This window comes from Furipterus horrens, unplaced genomic scaffold, assembly GCF_987537825.1.
Source record: "Furipterus horrens unplaced genomic scaffold, mFurHor1.1.pri manual_scaffold_1, whole genome shotgun sequence".
In the NCBI taxonomy this organism is placed as follows: Eukaryota; Metazoa; Chordata; class Mammalia; order Chiroptera; family Furipteridae; genus Furipterus; species Furipterus horrens.
In genome coordinates, this window is record NW_028327171.1 from 34,002,006 (window position 1) to 34,023,106 (window position 21,101).

The 21,101-nt window shown below is 38.8% G+C and overlaps 1 protein-coding gene and 1 pseudogene across 1 annotated transcript in view; both read right to left on the reverse strand.

The window, feature by feature from the left end:
- Positions 1–19,199, reverse strand: part of SLC2A2 (solute carrier family 2 member 2) — a 35,093-nt gene extending 15,894 nt beyond the window's left edge. Inside the window, exons 1-3 of the mRNA XM_090273889.1 lie at positions 19,094–19,199; positions 10,802–10,894; positions 7,441–7,703 (exon numbers count right to left, since the gene is read on the reverse strand). Of these exons, the coding sequence (XP_090130015.1) occupies positions 7,441–7,703; positions 10,802–10,894; positions 19,094–19,105 (368 nt within the window). The 5' untranslated portion in view covers positions 19,106–19,199. The remainder of the gene's footprint in view (positions 1–7,440; positions 7,704–10,801; positions 10,895–19,093) is intronic.
- Positions 12,059–14,107, reverse strand: LOC150020871 (polyadenylate-binding protein 4 pseudogene; annotated as a pseudogene).
- Positions 19,200–21,101: the final 1,902 nt, after the last annotated feature.

Consider the following 21,101-nt stretch of genomic DNA (forward strand, 5'->3'; position numbering starts at 1 on the left):
TCATCTTGACTTCCTAGTCATCCTGGCTCCATGGTTGAAGTTCAACAAGTACCCCAGAACTGGGTTGCCTGAAGGCTAGGGTCTATATCTTTCAAAGTTAGTTCCTAGGATTCTTATACAAACATGTTGTTCATCTACAAGCTACATAATCAGTGTCAGCACTTACATAAACAATGTCAAAGGAATGGTGGGGTCAGTTACAATTCCCATTACAATTTTCCCCTGTTACAAATCCCCACTGTCAAATTTTCTTCCATTTCTTTGGAAGTTATATGGTTGTAGCCAAATGTTTAAGAAAACTAGAAAAATTTAGGATCCGGTCTTGTTTATAGATAAAAAAATAAAAATTTTCAGAAAACTCATTGAATTAGAGCCTAATTTCCATAACTATGTATTATAGATCTTATTGAAACATGATTTTCTCCTAAAATCACCCTTATTTTTATCAAAGAGCCAAATCAAGACCAATTCATTTACTTTGTTAAGTCCAGTTTCAATTTGACTTGATTATTTGCATAAACACAATAGGAATAACAATTGATCATATAGACTTTCTTAAATATACCTTGCTGGAATGAATTTCATAGGCATTTCAAGACTGAACTTTAATTAGCCTCTCAGGGCAAAGAAGCCAAGCCACACAGTTGCCATGAGACTTTGTCTGCAATACCTGCAGATTTGGGTAAACCCCTCAAGTTCTTGAGATTCCCAAAATGTCTTGAGGTTCTTTTCTTGCCATCTCCCAGGAAAGCAACCTTCGCTTCTTACCTGGGAAGACTGCCATGAACCATATGAATAAACAAGGTACCAGGCCATTTCTCCAAGGGGCTTTTATCAGCTCCAAAGTCAATCTTTATTCCTTAAAGATTTTTGCTGACATCCCGAGTCTAGGCATATCTCTCTCAGACATGACATTCCAGTAAAAGTCTTGGCTAATGAATCCACATTTGGAAACTGGAAGAAATCAGATTTCTATTGGGTTTATGCAAATAAACATATTGCCATGGAAAAAATAATACTCATTAAGAGTTTCCAAATTCTGGAGGGATCAAGTAGGGAGAAAAATATAAATGCTTCAATATTGCTACAGTTTACCAAATTTGTCTATAAAAACAAATATATTTTAAAAAGTATCAACAATATTTTGAACAAAGTCACAAGAACAATAATTATTTTCAGTTCATTCAGTCCCATAATCAATTCTTGTTTATCCCCATTATCTGCCAATATATCTATGAATTCAGTCATTCCCCAGAGCCCCACAAATCTCCATCTACTTCAAAAGTAGTATGTGAAACTATTCTCAGAAGCTCATATTTTAGAATAAGACAGAAGGTGTAACATTTCTGCAAACGCGCCTAAGTAAAACAACGACTCTCGACTCTCGAAATGACAAATAGCATTTTTAAATGACTTGGTTATAAATATGATTATGATATAATTGACAAAGGAATTTGCCATTTTTTGGTAACAACATTTTAAGATAACTATCAGAATTGCTAATGAAAGTACATCAGGCCAAAGAATCAATTTATTTGTTTGTTCCCCATTATCTAATTGTACCTGGGGTTTCTGTTAGTAAGTAACACTTGGATTTGGAAAATCAAAGGGGGCCTTTGGCTTTTTCATTTGTCATTAAAATTATCACTTTGCTTTACTATTTATCTATGTGCATTTCCTTTGTTTTTCTTATTTCTTCTTTTCCCATTTCCATTTCTCTTCTTGAGTTTCTTACTCCAATGTCCTTTCTTCCTGTATGTCCCTTTCCTTTATTCTTTCTCACCTTTTTTCACATCCTCAGTTCCTTCTCTTTTTGCTTTCTCCCTCTACACAATTCTTCTTCAACTTGCACAGACCCTCTGAGGTTTGCACAGGCCCCCTTTGACTCACATGGAGACTGCAACTTACACAGCCCTTCTTCAGCTGTCCTGGTCCATTTTAGTTTGCCCTTTTAACTCATCCAGACATAACCAGCTTTAGGATAACCCACTTTCAATTCTATTTTTTTAAAGATATATTGCCATAATTTATATCTTTTATTACTAAAACCATATATTTTCCCCAACTTAATTAGAATTCTCAATTTTTAGTGACAACTAAAAGTAAGTAATTAGCATGCCTTAGATTGAGAAGTTTTTAGAAACAGTTTTTCCTGACTGGCAAATACATTTACATTTGGTATTCTTGGTGATTACTGTCTTATTATCTAGTGCCTCTGACAACTTTGGGGAGACTGAAAAAGAGGGAGGGAGGGAGGAGATACCAGGCTTGACATGGCTTGTTCCCAGGACTGAAACAGTTCTCCGGTCTCCAGAAAAAGGATTCAGAGTGTTTAAAAGACTCGTTTTCTCATCTTTTTCTTCCTGAATTTTACTGTCTGAGAGGGGAGTGAGATCTTTTTCCCTCTTTACACCATCAATTAAAATTCTTTCTGAGTAGAATCCTTATGATGTAACAACATTAGAGATTTTATTCCATTTACCAGAATTTTAGTAAAACATTTTGAGATTGAGACTGAACCGTTCCTTTCAAAACAAAATCTAAAGCAAAGACAAAGTTCAAGCAAACTAGTATTCTCAAACTAAATCCTCTAAAAGGAGGGAATGGGACACTAACCTTAGAATCTTATCTCACACTACCTGGAACTACAAATCACCCTGACAAGGTCCAAATGGCATGAAGCCCAAGTAGATACATTCTTTCATACCAACCAGTACCACAAATACACAAAAGCCCAAACAATGGAGACACTGTTTCACACCAACCAGTACACTGAATACCCTTTACAAGGCCCAAATGGTATAGCCCAAACAGAAGAGACAGAAGATTCCTGGGGTATACAAAACAGCAAAGATCAAGACAGGTTTCCTAAAAGATAAGAAAGCAAGCAAAGAATAACAACCAAGACAGACAGAGGAAAGCTCACAGACTGAAACTGACTTCCTCCTGCAGAGGAACAGAGAAACAAAACTAACAGATAATTAGAAATCACTATGATTCTCACGCAAATTTCTCTGAATAATAATATCCCAAATCAAAAACACAACTATTAAGATTGAAGTCCATCAGCTCTCCAGACTGGAACCTATCAACTTCCCAGGGACCTGTTTCCTTTCACCAGCAAAGCATTTAAAGGCAGCTCATGCCTTGAGAAGGAGAGCAGAGAGAGTTTTGGATAAAAAACTGGGGAATTTCTGTGATCCCTACTATGGGGTCAGCCTGCCACAAGCAGCTGGGACTCCTCCAGGCCTCACTGGGATCCACATAGTCCAATCTGGGTTGCCCAAAACTGTAACCGAAAGCAGGTCCAGCTGCCTGTCACTTCAAACGCTAATACTAGAGAGGCAGGTGCTGATGTATGGAAAGTGGTTCCTTTGCAGACACTGGCCACCTGGAAGACGGGGGACTCATGTCTCAAAAACCAACTCCTGGCAAAATGGGGAACTCATATCTCAAAGTCCATCTCCATCTCTTAGTGGAGGCAGAGGTTTTTAAAAGGAGGGAGAGGGTAACAGAACAAAGAAAGAGATCAAGAGAGGGGGTTGAAAAGTTCTCTACATGCAGACTAGCACAGTCCATTCCGATAAGGCAAACGATAGTCTGGTGTGCATCATCCTGGTTTAGTCAACATGGACACATGTCATCCTGACTTCATGGCATCTTGGCTCTACGGTGGAAGGTCTGCAAATCTCCTGGAACTGAATTGCCTGAAGGTTGGGGTCTGTATCTTTTGAAGTTAGTTCCTAGGCTTCTTATACAAACAGCTGTTCATCTACAAACTACATATTAGAGTCGGCATTTACAAAACAATGTCAAAAGAATGGTGAGGCGGGTTACAATTCTAATTGCAATTTTTAAATTTACATTATCGTAGAGAACTATAATTATTTTTATGTTAACATTGTATGTCAGCCTTTTTTCAGAATCTATGAATTAACATTAACATGTAAAATGTATAAGAAAGCTGACAGTAGCAATAAAAACATTTTCAAATTATTCATATGGAATTTGACATTCTAAGATATTTATTCCTGTTAAATGGAAAAGTGAGGTACATAGAAACCTCCTTCAAAGTAGATGATGATAAGGTCGATGAAATAATCTGAGTGGACAGGTATGGAAATAAATGTTTATGCCACCAAGAATGTAAGCATCTTCTGTTCTATTTCAATGTTTCAAAATTTAAAAAGTGAGCTTTTCTAAGCAAGTATCTTGAACACAAAACAATTTTGGGGGGAGTAAAACTATGTAATCTCACACTGCAAAGATTGTGCAACAACCATGTGATAGACTGAATAATATCCTCCTAGAGTCCATATCCTAATCCTCATATCCTGGGAATTTGTCACCTTATGTGACAAAAGAGATTTTCCATATGTGATTAAATAAAGGATTTTGAGATGAAGAGATTACCTTGGATTATCTAGGTGGGTCCAACTATGTAATCACAAGCATCCTTTTAAGAGGAAGGCAGAAGAGAAGATGCTATGATGATGGAAGCAGAGAGTAGAGTAATGTGCTTTGAAAACAAAGGAAGGGCCACAAGCCCAGTAATATGGAAGCTGGACAAAAGCAAGGAAATGGATACTTCCCTCCGAACCTCCGGAAGGAACCAGCCCTGTTCACACCTTGAATTCAGCCAAGTGAAACTGATTTGGGCTTCTGACCTCCAAAACTACAAGAAAATAAATGCATGTTGTTTCAAGGCACTAAGTGTGTGGTAAGTCATCAGAGTGGTAATATATGGAAATAATCAACTACCCAAAGGCAGGGAACCAGTGATTTAGAGCTGATCAGCTTCAGAGCTGCGGAGTAGAAAAAGAGTGTTTCTCTGTGAAATGCTTTTTCTCTACACAAGGACAGAGGGCAGGAAATACAATAAGTTATGTTTAAAAATTGTTAGTAGCCAGTGAATAGTATATTTTATTTGGTGGGGGGAGGGGATAAAAAAGTCTTTAAAGAGATACCCTGAAAGTGTCTTTGATGCCAGATTGCTCTCAAGTCCCTCTTCCATACCATCAGTGGATACTGGAGCACTTTATATTACATATAGGATTTTAACTTCTGCTCAGACATGGGAAATGGCCAAGAAAAATAATCTAAAAATGCCTGAAGTGGTTGAATCAAGGAGTAGGAAGTATATTTCTTTAAACCTTGCTCTAAATACTGCTGTTAGCATGGGATTCACCATTGCCATTGTCATCCTCGTTATCATCATCATAAAAGTAAGGCTACATTTGCTGCCTGCTTACGCTGCATCAGGCATTGTGCTAAACCTTTTCTATTCCTTCTCATTCAATACACACAATAATGCCACAAGGTAGGTATTTATTTATTTTTTCCACATTGCAGATGGTAAGAAAACGTTTTAGAGACTTAGGCAACTTGCTCATTTTCACACAGCTATTAAGTGACAGAGCTGAGACTTGATCTATGTGAAACCAAAGGGTAATTCTTCATGTTAGTTAGTTCCATTTTTCATACAAAAGAAAGAAAGCATTCCAAGGTAGTGTGGATTGCACAGACCATGGTCACCCCATCATACTCTTGTAATTAAATTGTAAGCCCATAGCTTCTGAAAAAATTGACCCTGAGAACCCAAACTGAAAAATAATGCCCATAGATATCTATTGACTATTATATAATTACAAGGAAAGACTTTTTTTAAAGAAGTAATGGAAAAATACGTTTTTATTTATTTACTTTTAACTGGTGAAGTAATGACCCTGGCAATAAAGAAAAGCATGCTATTTCTCAGAGAATCACTTCTTCAAAAATAGTTTTATAGGAAAGACTAAACTCTTGTGCTGATTTTTAAGTTAAAGTTATGAATTTTATGGCTGTTTCTCATGGGGAATCATGAGAGCTGGAAGAAGCCTCATTTTTAGTCATTTGATAAATGGTCGTTTGACATTGTTTTGGGGTATGACCAGTGCTTGTGTTAAATCCTAAGAATTGAGAGGACATGCATCTTAGTTAGTTCCATCCCTAGGACACTAATTAAAAGTTTTAAAGTAAGTCACTGGATCTTTCAGAATCTTGTTTCTAAATGAGAGACAGCAAGGGCTTAAATTTCTTCTTTGGGATGGGAAGAAGTATAAAACATCAGTAGCTGCTAAAAGACTTAGTTTGTCCACATTTTAACATTTAATTTAATTTTCATTAATTTATTTATTTTGGAAATAATCTAGAAAAATTTCCAGTTACTGGTTACTGTTGAAACTAATTTGGTACAAAATAAAATAATTAAAACTTTTTTTAAATGATGAGAGTCAGTTTATGGACTCTATAATTTATGGATTCTGATTTAAAGTTCAGCTAAACACCAGTAAGTTGATAAAAATATGAGGAACTGATCATTTTTCTTTTATGGTAAAGGAAAGTCCCTTTAAAATAAGAGAAAGAAAAACACTTGGGTTCCCATGCTACTACCCATTACATAAGAAAATTTCTTACAGTCTTGTTATATAAAAATTCCAGTACAAAAGAAAGCAGTTACCAGAATTTTAATAATCAGAGAGATAAAATTATAATTCAAGTAAGAATTTTAAAAACTAAATAAATTGTGATCCATAATTACTAAGTTATATTTTTGCCTATGTCATTTTACAGTTTTAAAGGTTTTTGAATTTTCTAAATTTTCTATCTTTGTATATAAATTTATTTTTATCACCAGAAATAAGTAACTAATAAACAAAAGGTAGACTCAAAGAGTAGAAAACACATTTAAAGAAATAATCACTTGATTTTCTAATTTTTTTTCTCTATAGGTAATGAGGGGGATCCCAAGAGCTTTAGTATGTCACATGACTAAGTAAACTTTGAGTGTAAAGAAGTTCTACTGATGTTTTTAATCCAAAATGCCCCATAGAAACCAGAGTAGAGAAATGGAGACACCACTGGCTTCCTCTTTGGTTGGGGTTTGATACAGCAGTAGCAGCAGCCAAAAACCCCATGCCAAGTATACTCAGTAATTGGGGTTTGGGGAATATTGACTTCACCTTAGGACTTGACTGATCTAAATGCCAAATTCTAATTTGAAGATGAAAAACTGGATGTCTGAGAAATGGAGTGATTTGGTGAAGCAAACAAAGGACTCCCTGGTTAAAAATTTCACTCTTGGCTCTTCCCTTGTGCTCCTGAATTAATCATTTGTTCAATAGTTTCTTAATATGCTTTATAACTTAGAAAACCAGAGAATCAAAGCAGTTTTCCACCAAATTTACTTTTTCTGTAAATGCCTCCACAATTAAGCAGCTTGGTCCAACAACTTTTTCCATTATTTGATTCAACATCAACCTGACTCATAGGATCACATTTAGAAAAAAACAACTCTAGAATTATTTCACAAAAAGAAAGATGATTTCTTTTTAAACCAATTCTAATAAACTCAGAATACTAAAGTTTCTGTGTTTATATTTATTTATGAAATTTACCTACCTTCCAAGCTGGTCCCCAAGCCACCCACCAAAGAATGACGCGATCATTCCACCAACTGCAAAGCTGGACACAGACAGGGACCAGAGCATGGTGATGAAGCCTGAAGATGTCACAGACTCTTCCTCAGTCCAAGGGGTTAGTGTTGAATTTATTAAGTAAGGGGTTGTAGGCATTTCCTCTGTACTGTCAATAGCATAGTTGTTGATAGCTTTTCGGTCATCCAGTGAAATATCCAAAACATATCTATAATGGCTTATTATTACCTGAGGAAATAAAATTTAAAAAATAATGCCAATATTTCAAACATTTTATTTTTATTTGTTTTTTATTTTTATTTAAATTTTTTATTGTTTATGCCATTACAGTTGTCCCGACTTTTCCCTTTGTCCCCCTCCATCTAGCCCACCCCCAATTCCCAGTCAATTCCCACACCATTGTCCATGTCCATGGGTCATTTATGTCTTTTCAATAATCCCTTCATCTCTCAACAAGTCCCCACCACTCCCCCCCTTACAGTTGTCAGTCTGTTCCATGTTTCCATGCCTCCAGTTCTAATTTGCTTATTAGTGTTTTTTCTTCTTTAAATAAAGTACTTGTTAGGTGTTTAAACAGGGTCATCTCAATTATATGTCTTACATATATACAAACACTTATAGATTTATTTATAGCTGACCATATCCTATAAAACAGAGGTCACAGATTCCAGTGCCAACAGGAAGCAAGTAGGAACAAATAAATGAAGGAGAACCTTGACAAGAGGACTGGAATACCTTCTTTACTATTGAGGATATAACAGGGAGCAAGTAGGATCATGGCACAAGAGTGCATTTGTCCCATTTCAAGGAGGAAGCTGCAAACATGAGACTAGAGTTGGTGACCTTTCATTTTTAAAAAGAAGCCAGAAATAAGAGCCTTTATGTAAAAAATTTCAAGTTTTAAGTGTTGTCTACTATTCAAATTGAAAATATTCTGCAACCTAAAAAGATACATGTCCATAACAGTGTTACCCCTACACAACAGGATTTAAATGGACTTATGTAAATATTTTATTGGAAACATAAAAGTGATAGTAAAAAATATTGGGAAAGATGAGACCCAATATAAAGTTATGATACAAATTCAAGCACTAGGTGCTGTATTCTTGCTAGAAGTGAGCTATAATTTAGCAATAAACTTCCTAGCAGCCAATGCATAGAGGAAAACAATCATGTATATTGATGAATTCCAAAGATTAAAAATACTCAGTGGCCCCTGAGAATATGTTGAGACCTATGGGTTCTCATGGAGTTCAGTGTGTAATGGAATGAACAATGTTCAAAACGAAATTTCACAGAGCCATACTTTATAATGTGTTTCAGTAGAGGAAAAGATCATATAAAAGCATGATCAAGAAAAAGCACATCCTTCAGGCTATCTTCTGTCAATGGCAATTTGGTCACCATGCAGCACCAGTGAGCTGCAAGGACCTTTGACAAGAACCTGGAATTCTACTGCCCTAGGTTGCCAGTCATGGGCAAAGTCCTATGTGGGAAAATCAGCTGAATGAAGGAAAGAATTGACATCCTCTTACGATAAAAGAAGTCTGACCAAGACATTTGCCTCATTAGAAGGTCATGCTATATGGATAATATACACATACAGAGCAATGTGGCTGTGAGGAAACACCCAAAATGTTCTCAACATCTGCTTTACGTGATAGAATAATTATGGCCGATATTTTCTAACACTTTCTGCAACAAGCATGTGTAGTTTTCATAATCATAGAAAGTGTGATTTATAACTACCCTAAAATAATTCTAAATGTTATTCCACTAATAAAAACTAATGGACCTGAGTGACTCTTCTTCCGTAACAGTGTTTAAACACAAAAGAGAGGGGCTATAGAGAGGGCACTAAGTCAGGTGTCAGTGGGGAATCACTGTTTGTGGGTCCAGTTCTAGGACTGTGATCGAAGGAGAGGAAACCTTAGATTCATTTTCCCTCTTAAACTAGAAAGGATGGTTTAAGTAAGGCTTTGAAACAGTCTTCCACTGAAAGAGGCCCTACCAATTATGGTGATATTGAGCCGAATTTCAGGAAACCCACTAACTTGGCACATGTTGCCATCACCCACAACAAGAAGATACTCCCCCGTCCACTGTTGTTTCCTAAATTTCTCAGCCTTAGTAAGGTCTGCCACAGTCCTGAAGACATTTGGCACCTAACCAGAGCACGTCTTTTGGTCCAAGGAGCAAGTCATTTCAAGTGATGAACTGACTGGAGAGCACACATTCCACACATTCACACCTGCAGGATTTTATATTTTCCTTGGAGTCCAACATGGTAGAAGAAGCAGATAAAATATGATTGATTTGTAGAAAGTTTCTACTTTTACCTCTGCCAGCCTCCTCCCCACCCCAGCTTCCATTCTCTCTTTCTCCGTCACTAAACACTTGATTGAACTCCTTCTTTACACCAATCATTGTGCTTGTCATTGGTGATGGGAAGAAGAGCAAGACATAAGTTCCACACTAAGTGACCTGACAGTGTGAATTAGGGCAGCAGGAGTCAAGTCCTGGTTCCTCCCAGTCGGTTTCAGGCTGTGGGAGCTGAGAAAAATGACATCCTTCTCTTGTCTGTTCAATGGGTACCAGAGTAGGGATGCACAAAATAAATGAGAAAAATGATGAAAATTATTTGATTAAAAAAAAAATCATCCAAATGGTCATCATGGAGAAAATCCAAATGTTGTTGAACTTCTTGACTATTATTTGAAAGTTTGGTATGGTTTCACTTTGAAGCACCTATACGAAACAGGAATACGGGGAAGAACTAGAATCTTTTTAGTACTGGTGCTCCTAAAGGTTTTAATCTGGCCTAGAAATGGGTGTAAGAAGGCTATTGGGAGGGTCAAACTGGAGAAGGCATGTGTTAAAGTTCCTTATGCACGGTTAGTTGGTGCTCAATAAATATTTGTGCACAGAAAATGAAACATATCCTTCTATAGTTTCCTCTTATTCCCTGGCATTTTCATTTGTGTATGGCTGCAAGGTCTGAATGAATATTGCAATAAGCTATTAACTTAAAAAAAATATCCTAAGGCACATCATAATCTGCTTAAAGTTTTCCGTTAACTCAGCAAAAAGCAGTCAAAGATCAAAAATTATTTATTGCTCTTTATTTTCTTCTGAGGATTATCAAATGAGGAGGAGTCAAAGCCAAGTTATAGGCTCTGGAACCATGCACGATACTTGACAGAAGGCTGGGATTGCCCACATATTCACCATATGGGCACACTTTATTTCTCCATATGAGAAACAGATCTTTCTCTCATTGACAGAAATTACCAGAAAGAGGTTTGAATTGTGTACATTTTACTTGCCTGTTGAGGGGCATTGATCACACCAATGTCATATCCAAACTGGAAGGAACCCAGCACGGCAGTGAGGACAGCGAAAACCAAGGTCCCGGTGACCTGTGGGGAAGGAAACACAGAGCTGGGAACCACCAGGCAAGTTCCCCATCTCCCATCACTCCACAGCTTGAGCTTCTGACAGGCTCCACAGGCTAGTTCTTGTGCCTTGAAACTCACAGTGAACCCTATGCTTTTGGCAGGGTCATTTATACAAGAATGTGAGAGCCATTCATTATTTCTCTTACAGTGTTAAAGTTGAAAAGGGTTGGGGACAGCGTCTTCCAGGGGAAGAACCAAAAGTGTGAGTGTGTGTGTGTGTGTGTGTGTGTGTATGAATGATTCAAAATCAGAATTGAGAACTATAATTGTTGCTGACCGAAGGAAACTGCTAAGATAAAAGCAGTCATTTATATCATTGAGAAAAGTAAAATAAGACACCAATAGCAAAGAGATGGGGAGTTCCTGGACATTTTTATGGTACAAAAATACCTCAAAACTTATACAGGGGCATCAAACAATCCTTATAATGATCCACGTCAATATCCAGATAATACTTTCAGGATTTTCATTTAGTTGAACCTAGAGTTGTCATTAAAGGATATTATTTTCCTTGCAACTCCTTGTTGCCACAAAAACAAACAAAAATGTAGAAAGAGGCAGAGCATTTACCCTTTCCAACACATAATTACATATCTAACTGTCTTACAGAAATTATATCATGCATACAGAGTCACATATAAGGATATTTGATGTATTTTATGTGTGTATTTGTGCATGATAGCAAACATTATGGAAAGAACCTAATGTCAGTCAATGGGAAATGACCAAATAGATTCAAATACATCATGATATATACATCAGATACATCCAATATGCTATGCAGCAATTAAAAAGAATAATGTCGTCTTTTACTGACATTGTTAAGTGACAAATAAAGTTGTGTACTCTCATTAATATTTTTTAAAGGCTTAAATCTGAGTAATCCTTGATTTATGCATGTTGTATATAATTCATAGAATATATATTTTTCTTTTTTGGAGATTTTTTTTTATTGAGAAACTTAAGATATGTGTACATCAAATAAAACCAATTTTGGGGGGGGAATCAAAACTCACAGTAGCAGAACCCATAGAATATATTCTTTTAATTGAAAAAATTTTAGGTGCTTCATAATTAACCTTTTGATACAAAATGAACTATTAAATTTACTTTTTTTTTTTTTTTTTAGTGTTGAGGTCCATGGAACAAGCTAGGAAGTCTTCAAACCTTGAGCTGAATTCCATGAGGGGTTCTTTGGCTTTTGAATTGGTTATTTCATTGACTGAGAGGTAGCAGCAGAAACAGCACCCACCTTCCGGGCAGTTTCTTTCTTGGCATGATGAGCCTGTGGAACTGCTCCAGCTTCATCCACCATGAAGTGGGGAGACTCTAGGTTCTTGATGACTCCAGTTGCTTGGACTTGTCCAGCTCTGACAGCATTCCCATAATCTTTCTGGCATGATTCAAAGGCATGGTTTGGATGAGCTGGAACAAACATTCTCCCAGCACCTGTTCTGTTCCTGGATGAGTGCTTTGGCCACCATGGAGGTAGTCAGGGGCTCTTGCCCCTATATATGGACCATGGGCTGTATGGCAGGGTGAAGGCTGTGGACACTGGAGGTGTACTTGCAAGGTGCAATAGCCCGAGGGGCAGCAGCAGCCAGAGCAGCATGAGATGCTAAGATCTGCACAGCTGTGTTAACACTTCCATACTGGCAGCTGTCAGTCAGAGCTTGTTGGGCGGCACCAGCCCCACCAAAGTCCATAGCCAAGTGGTCCTAGCACTCAGACCCAACTTTCTGAGCAGTAGAAAGGAGGCCATGAGAGACTGGGACATGACCAATTGGAGCCAGATGGTGAAGAGTTAGATAAGGTCCAGAGTGGTGTATAGCAGTAGGCATTCCTTGGAAGCTGAGAGGTCTCCACCTTGCTGCCAGCATGGATTAGGCCTCATCTATGCCAACTGGTTAAGGGTGTAATATGGAGGTCTTCCCTGAGCCTGTGTAACTGCTGGTGCAAAGCACCCGGCTGGAACTGACTTCAAATGACATTGGCAGGGAGTCATCTCATTCTGGCCACCCGTTGCATATACTGGTTGGTCAGATGAGCCTTTCACTCTTTCTTCCTCTGGGTCAGAGCAACGCACAGTGGCTTGGCACCCATGGTGCATCTGTTTATCTCAGTGACTACTTTGGTGCCTCCTCAGGAGATGAGAGGCAGACAAAGCCAAACCCTGTGCTTCTCCTGTCCTCCAGCATTACCTTAGCACTGCTAATGGATCCGAAAGGAGAAAAAGCTTTCCTTAACTTCTCATAATCAATGGTGTCGTCCAAGTTCTTACTGTAGAGATTCACCCTGATACCGACTAATTCTCTATTGTTTCAGTTATTCAAATTTCTGTTTTAATACAGCCTACCGTTCTACTTTTCTTCTGTGCATGGCCTACAAGAAATGACCTTCTCACTGTTTTGCTTTCCATTCATCTCTTCCACAACCCTATTGGCATCCTTGTGTTTTTCAAACTCACAAAGCCAAAGCTTTTGGGCTTCCCACTGGGATCTCTCCTCACCTTGACATGTAGGGGCTTACCAAACTGGCTGAACAGCACTTTTAGACTCTCATCATTCACCTCTTCCCCAAAGTTTTTGATATATACACACTGGTGAATTCCTTGGCTTTGGCTCCAAGCTCAGCTTCCCACTCTTTTCTAGACCTCAACCTGCCCACAAACACTTTGTGGTTATTGAGGAGCCTGCCGTTCGTCTTCTCGATGGCGTTGTCTGCAGCCTCTTGGGTCTCGAAGTGAACAAAGGCATAACACTTAAAGCCGTACTCATCACACACCTCCTTGCAGGATAGAATGTTTCCAAAAGCAGAGAAAGTATCATAAAGTGCCTTGTTACCTATAGATTTGTCTAGGTTCTTCATGATGACTTTTCCCACACCAGATTTCCTCAAAGAGGTATCCCTCTGAGACCACATGATGCGAATTGGCTTTCCCTCAGTCACATCAAAGTTCAGGGTATCTCAGGCCTGCTCAGTGTCAGACAGATGCTGGAAGTTGGCGTAGGCAGAATCCAGGGAGTGGCAGGGGATCCTTTCTCGGCAGACCCAGATGGACAGCACAAGCCTCTCAGCACTGAACTTTTCATTTAGCATGGCCTCGGTGACATCCGAATGCAGGTCACCCATGTACAGGGAGGCCATGGGGTAGCTCCTGGCAGCGGCCTTCATCTCCTCAGCCCCCACCACCTCGAACCTAACCAGGAGGACTTCTTACAGGGACCACGCAGGACAAAAGGGGCTCTTCATGGAGCCTGGCCATGCCCGCGCTGCAGCTCACAGATGGCAGAGTGAAGCCGAGAAGCTGGAGCAGGCTCAGAAACAGGAGGGGATGGAGGAGCTCTGCAGGGTTCGTTCCAGACTGCAAGACCGCAGACAAAAGGCAAAAACTTGTTGGCCCTCCCTGAGAGTTTGTGATTTTTAGCTGTCCTGGTCTGAAGCTTCAAATTTCAAAAACAGGTTTATTAAAATGGAGACTTCCCTCCAAATTATAAGATTTCTTAAAGAGGTAACCAAATGAAGCCCACGCGGCCCGCGGGACGCGCATTTCTTTGTAAATATAGGCCTCGGGCTCCTGGCCGGTAACCATTACAGCAGCCAAGAAAGAGGGCTTCCACGCGGCGCGGATGGGTGGCCAGAGCGGAGGCGTGTGGATGCGGGTGGCTCACCACCCGACAGATAGGGACAGACGCACGCCCAGGTGTGGCAGCGGCGGTCATGGGCAAGCTGAAAGCGTTCAAAAGTGACCTGCCCCGGGTTTTCCAAAGAAGATTCGCTTTTTCTTTCTCTTTTTGTTTTCTCAAAGAATTTTTTTTTCATATTTTGAAGAGTTTTCGGGTTTTAAAAATTCTTTATCTTTTTTTTTTCCTTCAGCCTGCTGGGCTCAAAAGTGGCAGAGGTTGCGGACTCCCGGGTGGAGAGAACCATAGAATATTTTCTTGAAAAACAAATAAGAAGATGGTGTTTGAGGAGGAAAGTAAGATTGGAGAAGAGGAGTAAATGAATATTTTTTCTTTTATTTATATTATTAGACATTTCATAAGGAAGCTATTTCATGTGTAATTACATAATTTAAAACTTTAAAATAAGTAGCATGGGATACAGTTATAGCAACATGAATTCCCATCTTGATACTTAGAGGGTATGTGACTCAAGCCACTTCCCCAGTAGGAGCTTCAGTTTTTATCCAAACTAGGGGATGATTGCAAATCCCCCTATCCCTGCATAAAAATAGCTAATTAACCAATACCACTCATTTTCCAATCAATCTGGAGATCAGAAATGTCAGTGTCATCAACAAACCATTATTGCAGAGCTACCCAAGAGCCCTTGAAGTTAGTCTACAGGTTCTAAAACCAGATTTGGAGACCATATAATATATTTACCTTCCTGGGCCTCAGCCCAGATCTACCGAACTGGAATTCTGGGATGACAATTGAGGATCTGTAGATTTGCTCCCTCTCTTTTCACTAATTTAGAATTAATTGCAAATGGCATCTGTGTAGACCTTCCGTCCCAGCAACTTCCTTCCCTGAAAGGACTTTAAAGCTGACAGCTAACATGATCATATAGAGTATGAAAAAATATATATACACACACACACGTAAACAGAAGCATATATATAATATCATATAATATACATTATGTATTAATTATAAACCGTATGTGTATATACATATACTTATTTATAAATAATTGTTAATATAATAATTGTAAATACATTTAAAAATACATTATATGTAAAATGTGCAGGTGCATACATGCTTGCACACACAATATGGTGTATGATGTATGTATTATCCTCTAAAGTGTAACCAGACATTTACAACTCAGTGGTTCAGGCAGCCAAAGTTAAGATGGGATCCCATTCTCTTGGTTGGTAGTTTCTCCTTAAATCCTTTTTCCCCTTCAGCTTTTTCCAAGGTCAGGGAATTTCATCCCGTTTACAGGTAGTGACATCAGCAGCAGGAAGGAGACCAGGGGACACCTCAAGAGAGCTTTAACTCACTTCCCTGATGATATCCATCACTGGGATCTGGACAACCTGATGTTAGGTGCAATGCAAACACAACTTCAGGGTTTAATACTGAATATGCCTGTTGCATGCTTGTTCACTGCTGCAAGCGTACATATTATCTCATTTACCCATGTTAGTTTTCTCCTTCTGCTGTCACAAATAACCACTGAAACAGTGGCTTAACTACCACATATTTATTATTGTGTTGTTCTTGTAGGTTAAAAGGCTCATTCAAGTCTCACCAGACTAAAATTAAAGTGTTGGAAGGCTGTGTTCTTTTCCAGAGGCTGTCGGGGGAAATTCACATTTATGGTATAATTTAGTTCCTTGTGACCGTAGAATCTGGGTCTGTGTTTTTGTGCTGACTGTAAAGCAAGGACCACTCCCAGCTCTAGAGGCCACCACATTCCTTGATTAGTGGTACCCTTCCTCCATCTTCACAGCCAGAAATGGGGAGGTTAAGTCTTCACATTGCATCTCTTTTATCCTGTCCACAGCCAGGAAAGTTCTTCCCTTTTAAGAATTCATGGGATTCAATTTGGCCCATCTAGATAATCCAGGAAAATCTCCCCATTTCAAGGTCTGTAACCTCAGTGACATTTATAAGTTATATAACCTGTGAATATAAAGTCATAAAAACCTGTGACTAAGTTACATTTTGCTGTATAAGGTAATATAGTCACAGGTTTGGGGATGAGGTTGTAGACATTTTTGAAGAACCATTATTCTGCTTACCACACTACTAATGACAGCACCATTAATAACCTTACTTTATAGATAACTAGATTTGCTTAAGGTTTCAAAATCAGTAACTTATAGAATAATGATTTGCCCCCCAAATTGGTATAATATCACCTAATGCATAGTATTATTATAAAGACAAAATAAGATACATAATGTGGTATTCCTAGAAATAGTGAAAGAGCTAAAAAACAACTACCTCTTTAATCACATCATTGTCATCTCATTCATCATTCTAGCCAAACAACGACCTGCCCACTTTTCATGCATCACCAATAATTTTTACAGCAGCACTATAAAGTACATGAAATTATTGCCATTTTACAGGTGAGGAAGCCAGGACTCAGAGATTAATTAGTATGCCCAATACACACAGCCAGTAAGTGACAGGTATTCCATTAGAATTGGAGCATAGAACTGATATTGTTAAATTTTCATTGCTAAACAAAAAAAGCAGATTTTCAGCAGCTATAGGGAGAGAAGCTTATATTCTTTCCTCTAAATCACATGCCTCCAAATACCAACCCAAAGGTGGCCTTGCATCAGCCTCTGGAAAATACCAGGGGCTTCAGAAGATATAAAATTTTCAAGTTGAAAGAGGCTTTAGAGACCAGTCTAATCTCTTCATTTTTCAGGTGAAGAAGCTGAGTCCAAATCCTTTGTCTAAATCACGTAGTGATTACAGAGCACATCCAGAGTGAGGGCCCAGTCTTCTGACCCTTCCTCTCATGCTTATGCCACTTCTTTCCAAGTCTGGGTGATTTACAAAGCTGGAACATTGTGCTTTACATCAGTTCTTGTTTCTTCTGGGTTCCATTAGTAGGCAACCACTCAGTTCTCAAGTAAATTCCTACAACATAATTTCTAACCCCCCTGCCAAAGGGAATTAAATGATAGCTCTAAATGAAGCTTGAGCATCTGCTATGTGCCAGGCAGTGTGGTAAGAACATTATCTTCCCTTTTGCAGCATCTTCCAAACTTCAGTGATCTGAACACCACCTGCATGATTTTTGTCAAATTTACATACCACCTGTATAGTTATTTACTTAATATAGTATTTGTCTTTACATTATTTTCAGAGTTCTAACTGCTTTAGCTTTATCCTGGAATATAATAGGAAATCATAATGTCCTAATTACTCTTTAAATATACATTAAATAAATATACAACTATTAACTTTATAATGTCATCTGAGTCTCTCATTTAATTACCCTCTGATCATAAAGGACTATTATAAGCCTGAATATCCTATATTATATTCTTATGTTATATCCCAGTATGTTCTTATTTTATCACAATATAAAAAACCCCAGCTCAGTTAAATAACTTAACCCTGGTGTCAGGGCAGATAAGCAGCAACACCACACCCCAAACCCAAGCTCAGTTGACGTCGAAGCCTATGCACCCAGCCTTGTCTCTTACTGACATAAAGAAATGCTCAGCAGAATAAGTTACATCACATCAGAGTTAGAGATCCTACTTTAAGAGGGGCACAGATTTACCTGTTGCATGATTGTGTATAGAGGTAGGTGCATTTGGTTGGGGGAACTTACAAGGGAGCAATGGTACTATACCCTTTATATTTTCAAGTTTTTATTTTGAAAAGTATTATACCTACAGAGAAGTTGAAAGAGCAGTGCAGTGAACACTCCGTTAACCTTCACCTGGGTTGATCAATGGCTAACGCCACAGTTGGTTAACTCTCACTGTGCGTTTGTGTGTGCATTGTTGTTCCTGTGTCTGAATCATTTCAAAATAAGTTGAAGGTATTTGTGTCACTTCACTCCCAAACTCTCCAGCATGTACTCACTAAGAATAAAGACATTCTCCTACATAATTATAATTCCATTATCATATCCAATAATGTACTAGATATATAGATATTATCTAATATACAGCCCATTTTTAAAATTTCCCAACTGGCCCCGTATTGTCCCTTAGAGCTGTTTTTCTTTTTGTTCCATGTTCTAAAAGCACTTGTTGCATTTGGTTGTCAGCTCTTAGTTTCCTTTAATCTAGAACAGTCCTTCTATCTCTTGTTTTACAAACATTGACATTGCTGAAGATTTCACACCAGTTTTCATGATTAAATTCAAGTTAATCTGCCTTTTTTTTTTTAACATATTCCTTACTAATATAGTTATGCAGAATCATTTGAGAAGAGGTTATATAGACTGGTCAGAAAACAGAGCAAGTGTCCTTAAAATCCTAATTACTGAATAAGGAATATGACTTTTTATCACTCAAATGAACTATCAATTGCTAAGAGAAGTAGCTTTGATCTGTGGTAGCTACCTATACCTAACATCCCCCAGATCCTCCATATGCTCACTGACTTGAAAACTTCACCTGTTCATTTTCTCAAAGCTGATGCAAAATGAACAATAAGGCTGCTTTACCTGATCTGTCATTTTATGGCGTGGGAGTCCTCCTCTTAATTCCAGGTCCTGTAGTGAGTGGGTCACATGCAGCTGGCCAGCTCTTGCCTGTCTTTCTCCAGGTTCCTAAGACTAGTTATAGATTAGAGGAGGAGGAGCAAGGCAAGGAAGGAGTGGACCTAGAAGTCCAAGTCTAATCTTAGATGAGGCTGAATATTGATGAAACTAATCAATAAATACTTTGCCTCAGAGATCCATGTCTCTAATACCTTTGTTCCACCAGGAAAGAAAACAGGAGCAGGTCTTTTAGGTATAAATTACAAACCAGAGGCGGTCACTTTTTAAAGCATGTGTTAAGTGTGGCAGTCAGCAGGGACAGGTAAAAAGCAGATGAGATATGCTGGGCTGCCATGCCGTTTTTTTTTGTAGATGACAAAGACAGGGACACAGGAGGTACACTGTACTCTGCCCTGTAGAAACCAGTACTGTGGTATTTGTGCTTCAGATCTAGGCTGTGTGGTCAGAGGCCATTGTAGGATTGAGTGGTAACATAAGTGAGTTTTGGAGAGCTATAAACTTGGGTTTGAATCTCAACATGTTACCACTGGTGGAGTAACCTTAGGCCAGTGGTTTATTCTGACTTTCCTGTGCTTTAGTATTTTTCACCTGATAAAATGAGAATAACAGAGCACATACTTTGTTTTGTTGTGTGGATTAAATGTTATAATACATGGAAGTTTAGCATAGTACATACTAGGTCCTCTGCAAATCGTGGTATCATTGTTTTTATTATGATTATTGGTTCCATGTATGTCAAGAAGCACTTGCAGGCAATAGCGTAGAGTTCTCAAATAAATCTGCTCATATTGCTTGAGCTCGTACCCTTCTGTGTATCCTCTGTGATATCTAATTCCTTCTGGGGGGCTGGGCAGGCAATATCAAAACTGACTGAGCTTGAACTGTGCTTGGTGACTAGTATCACTGGTTCCACTGAGGCTCAGCTGGAATTGTTGCCAGCAGAGGAAATGTCACTGACATCAACAACATTGAGGGCATATTATAAAGAAACAGGAGATAATATAATGAAGAGATAAAGGAAATTTAGATTTCATCGGTTTTTCATTTTGCCACTGTCTTTTCATTTCTATCACCCCTGAGTAAATATTTCAATTCAAACCACAAACTTTTATTGAGCCCAGCACAGTTCCAGGCTCAGCGATGCTTTAGCTAAATTAAGACACTTCAGAGCTCTTAATGTATAAAGAGAAAGTAACATAAATGCAAACACACAATACAGTAATTTCTTTGTAGAAAAACACGCACAAATATTATTAGCTATGGTAGTTAATCTTTATTGAGCTCTTGCTTGGTGCCAGGTGCTGCTCTCAGCACTTCGTATGATTAACTTGTGCAATCATAACCCAGGCACTCTGCGTTGTAGAGCCAAGCTTTGGGAGGGCAACTTTGACACTGCAGTTGAAGGAGCCCAGGTAGCCACACTGACGCTTCCCATACCAGTTAGGGCTGGTGATGCAATTCTTTTCCAGTGACATGACACTGCAGGAGTCTTTGGGCTGCTAAAATGATTGCTACTTCTGTTCTTTGAACCTTCCTTTTATGAGTGCGAGCTGGCCTTGAGTGTGGCGTGAGACCAGTTAGCTTTTAACTTTTTCTGAGTAGGAGCCACGCGCTGCGGGGGTTTGTTCTTCCAACTGGAAGCGCCTAATGCCACTCGCTAACCCTGGACAGTCGGGGGACCTTTAGCCTCCCAGAGAAGCTTCCTCTGTGATAGCCAAGGCCTCTCTTGTTCTGCTCTTGCTCAGAAATGAATAATCTCCGCACCATTTAGGAACGGGCTGAAATCTTATCTCAGGGGTGGGAAGGGAGAGATGCAGTTACGGTGATTGCATTGATGGATTTAGCCCATTTCAGCCTTTCAAGAGAGTTTGCTTTAACACCCACCAGAGGAGCTGCGGTCCCATTGCACCAATGCGTCTTTGTGTTTCCCTGACTTCGGGATAAAGTCAAG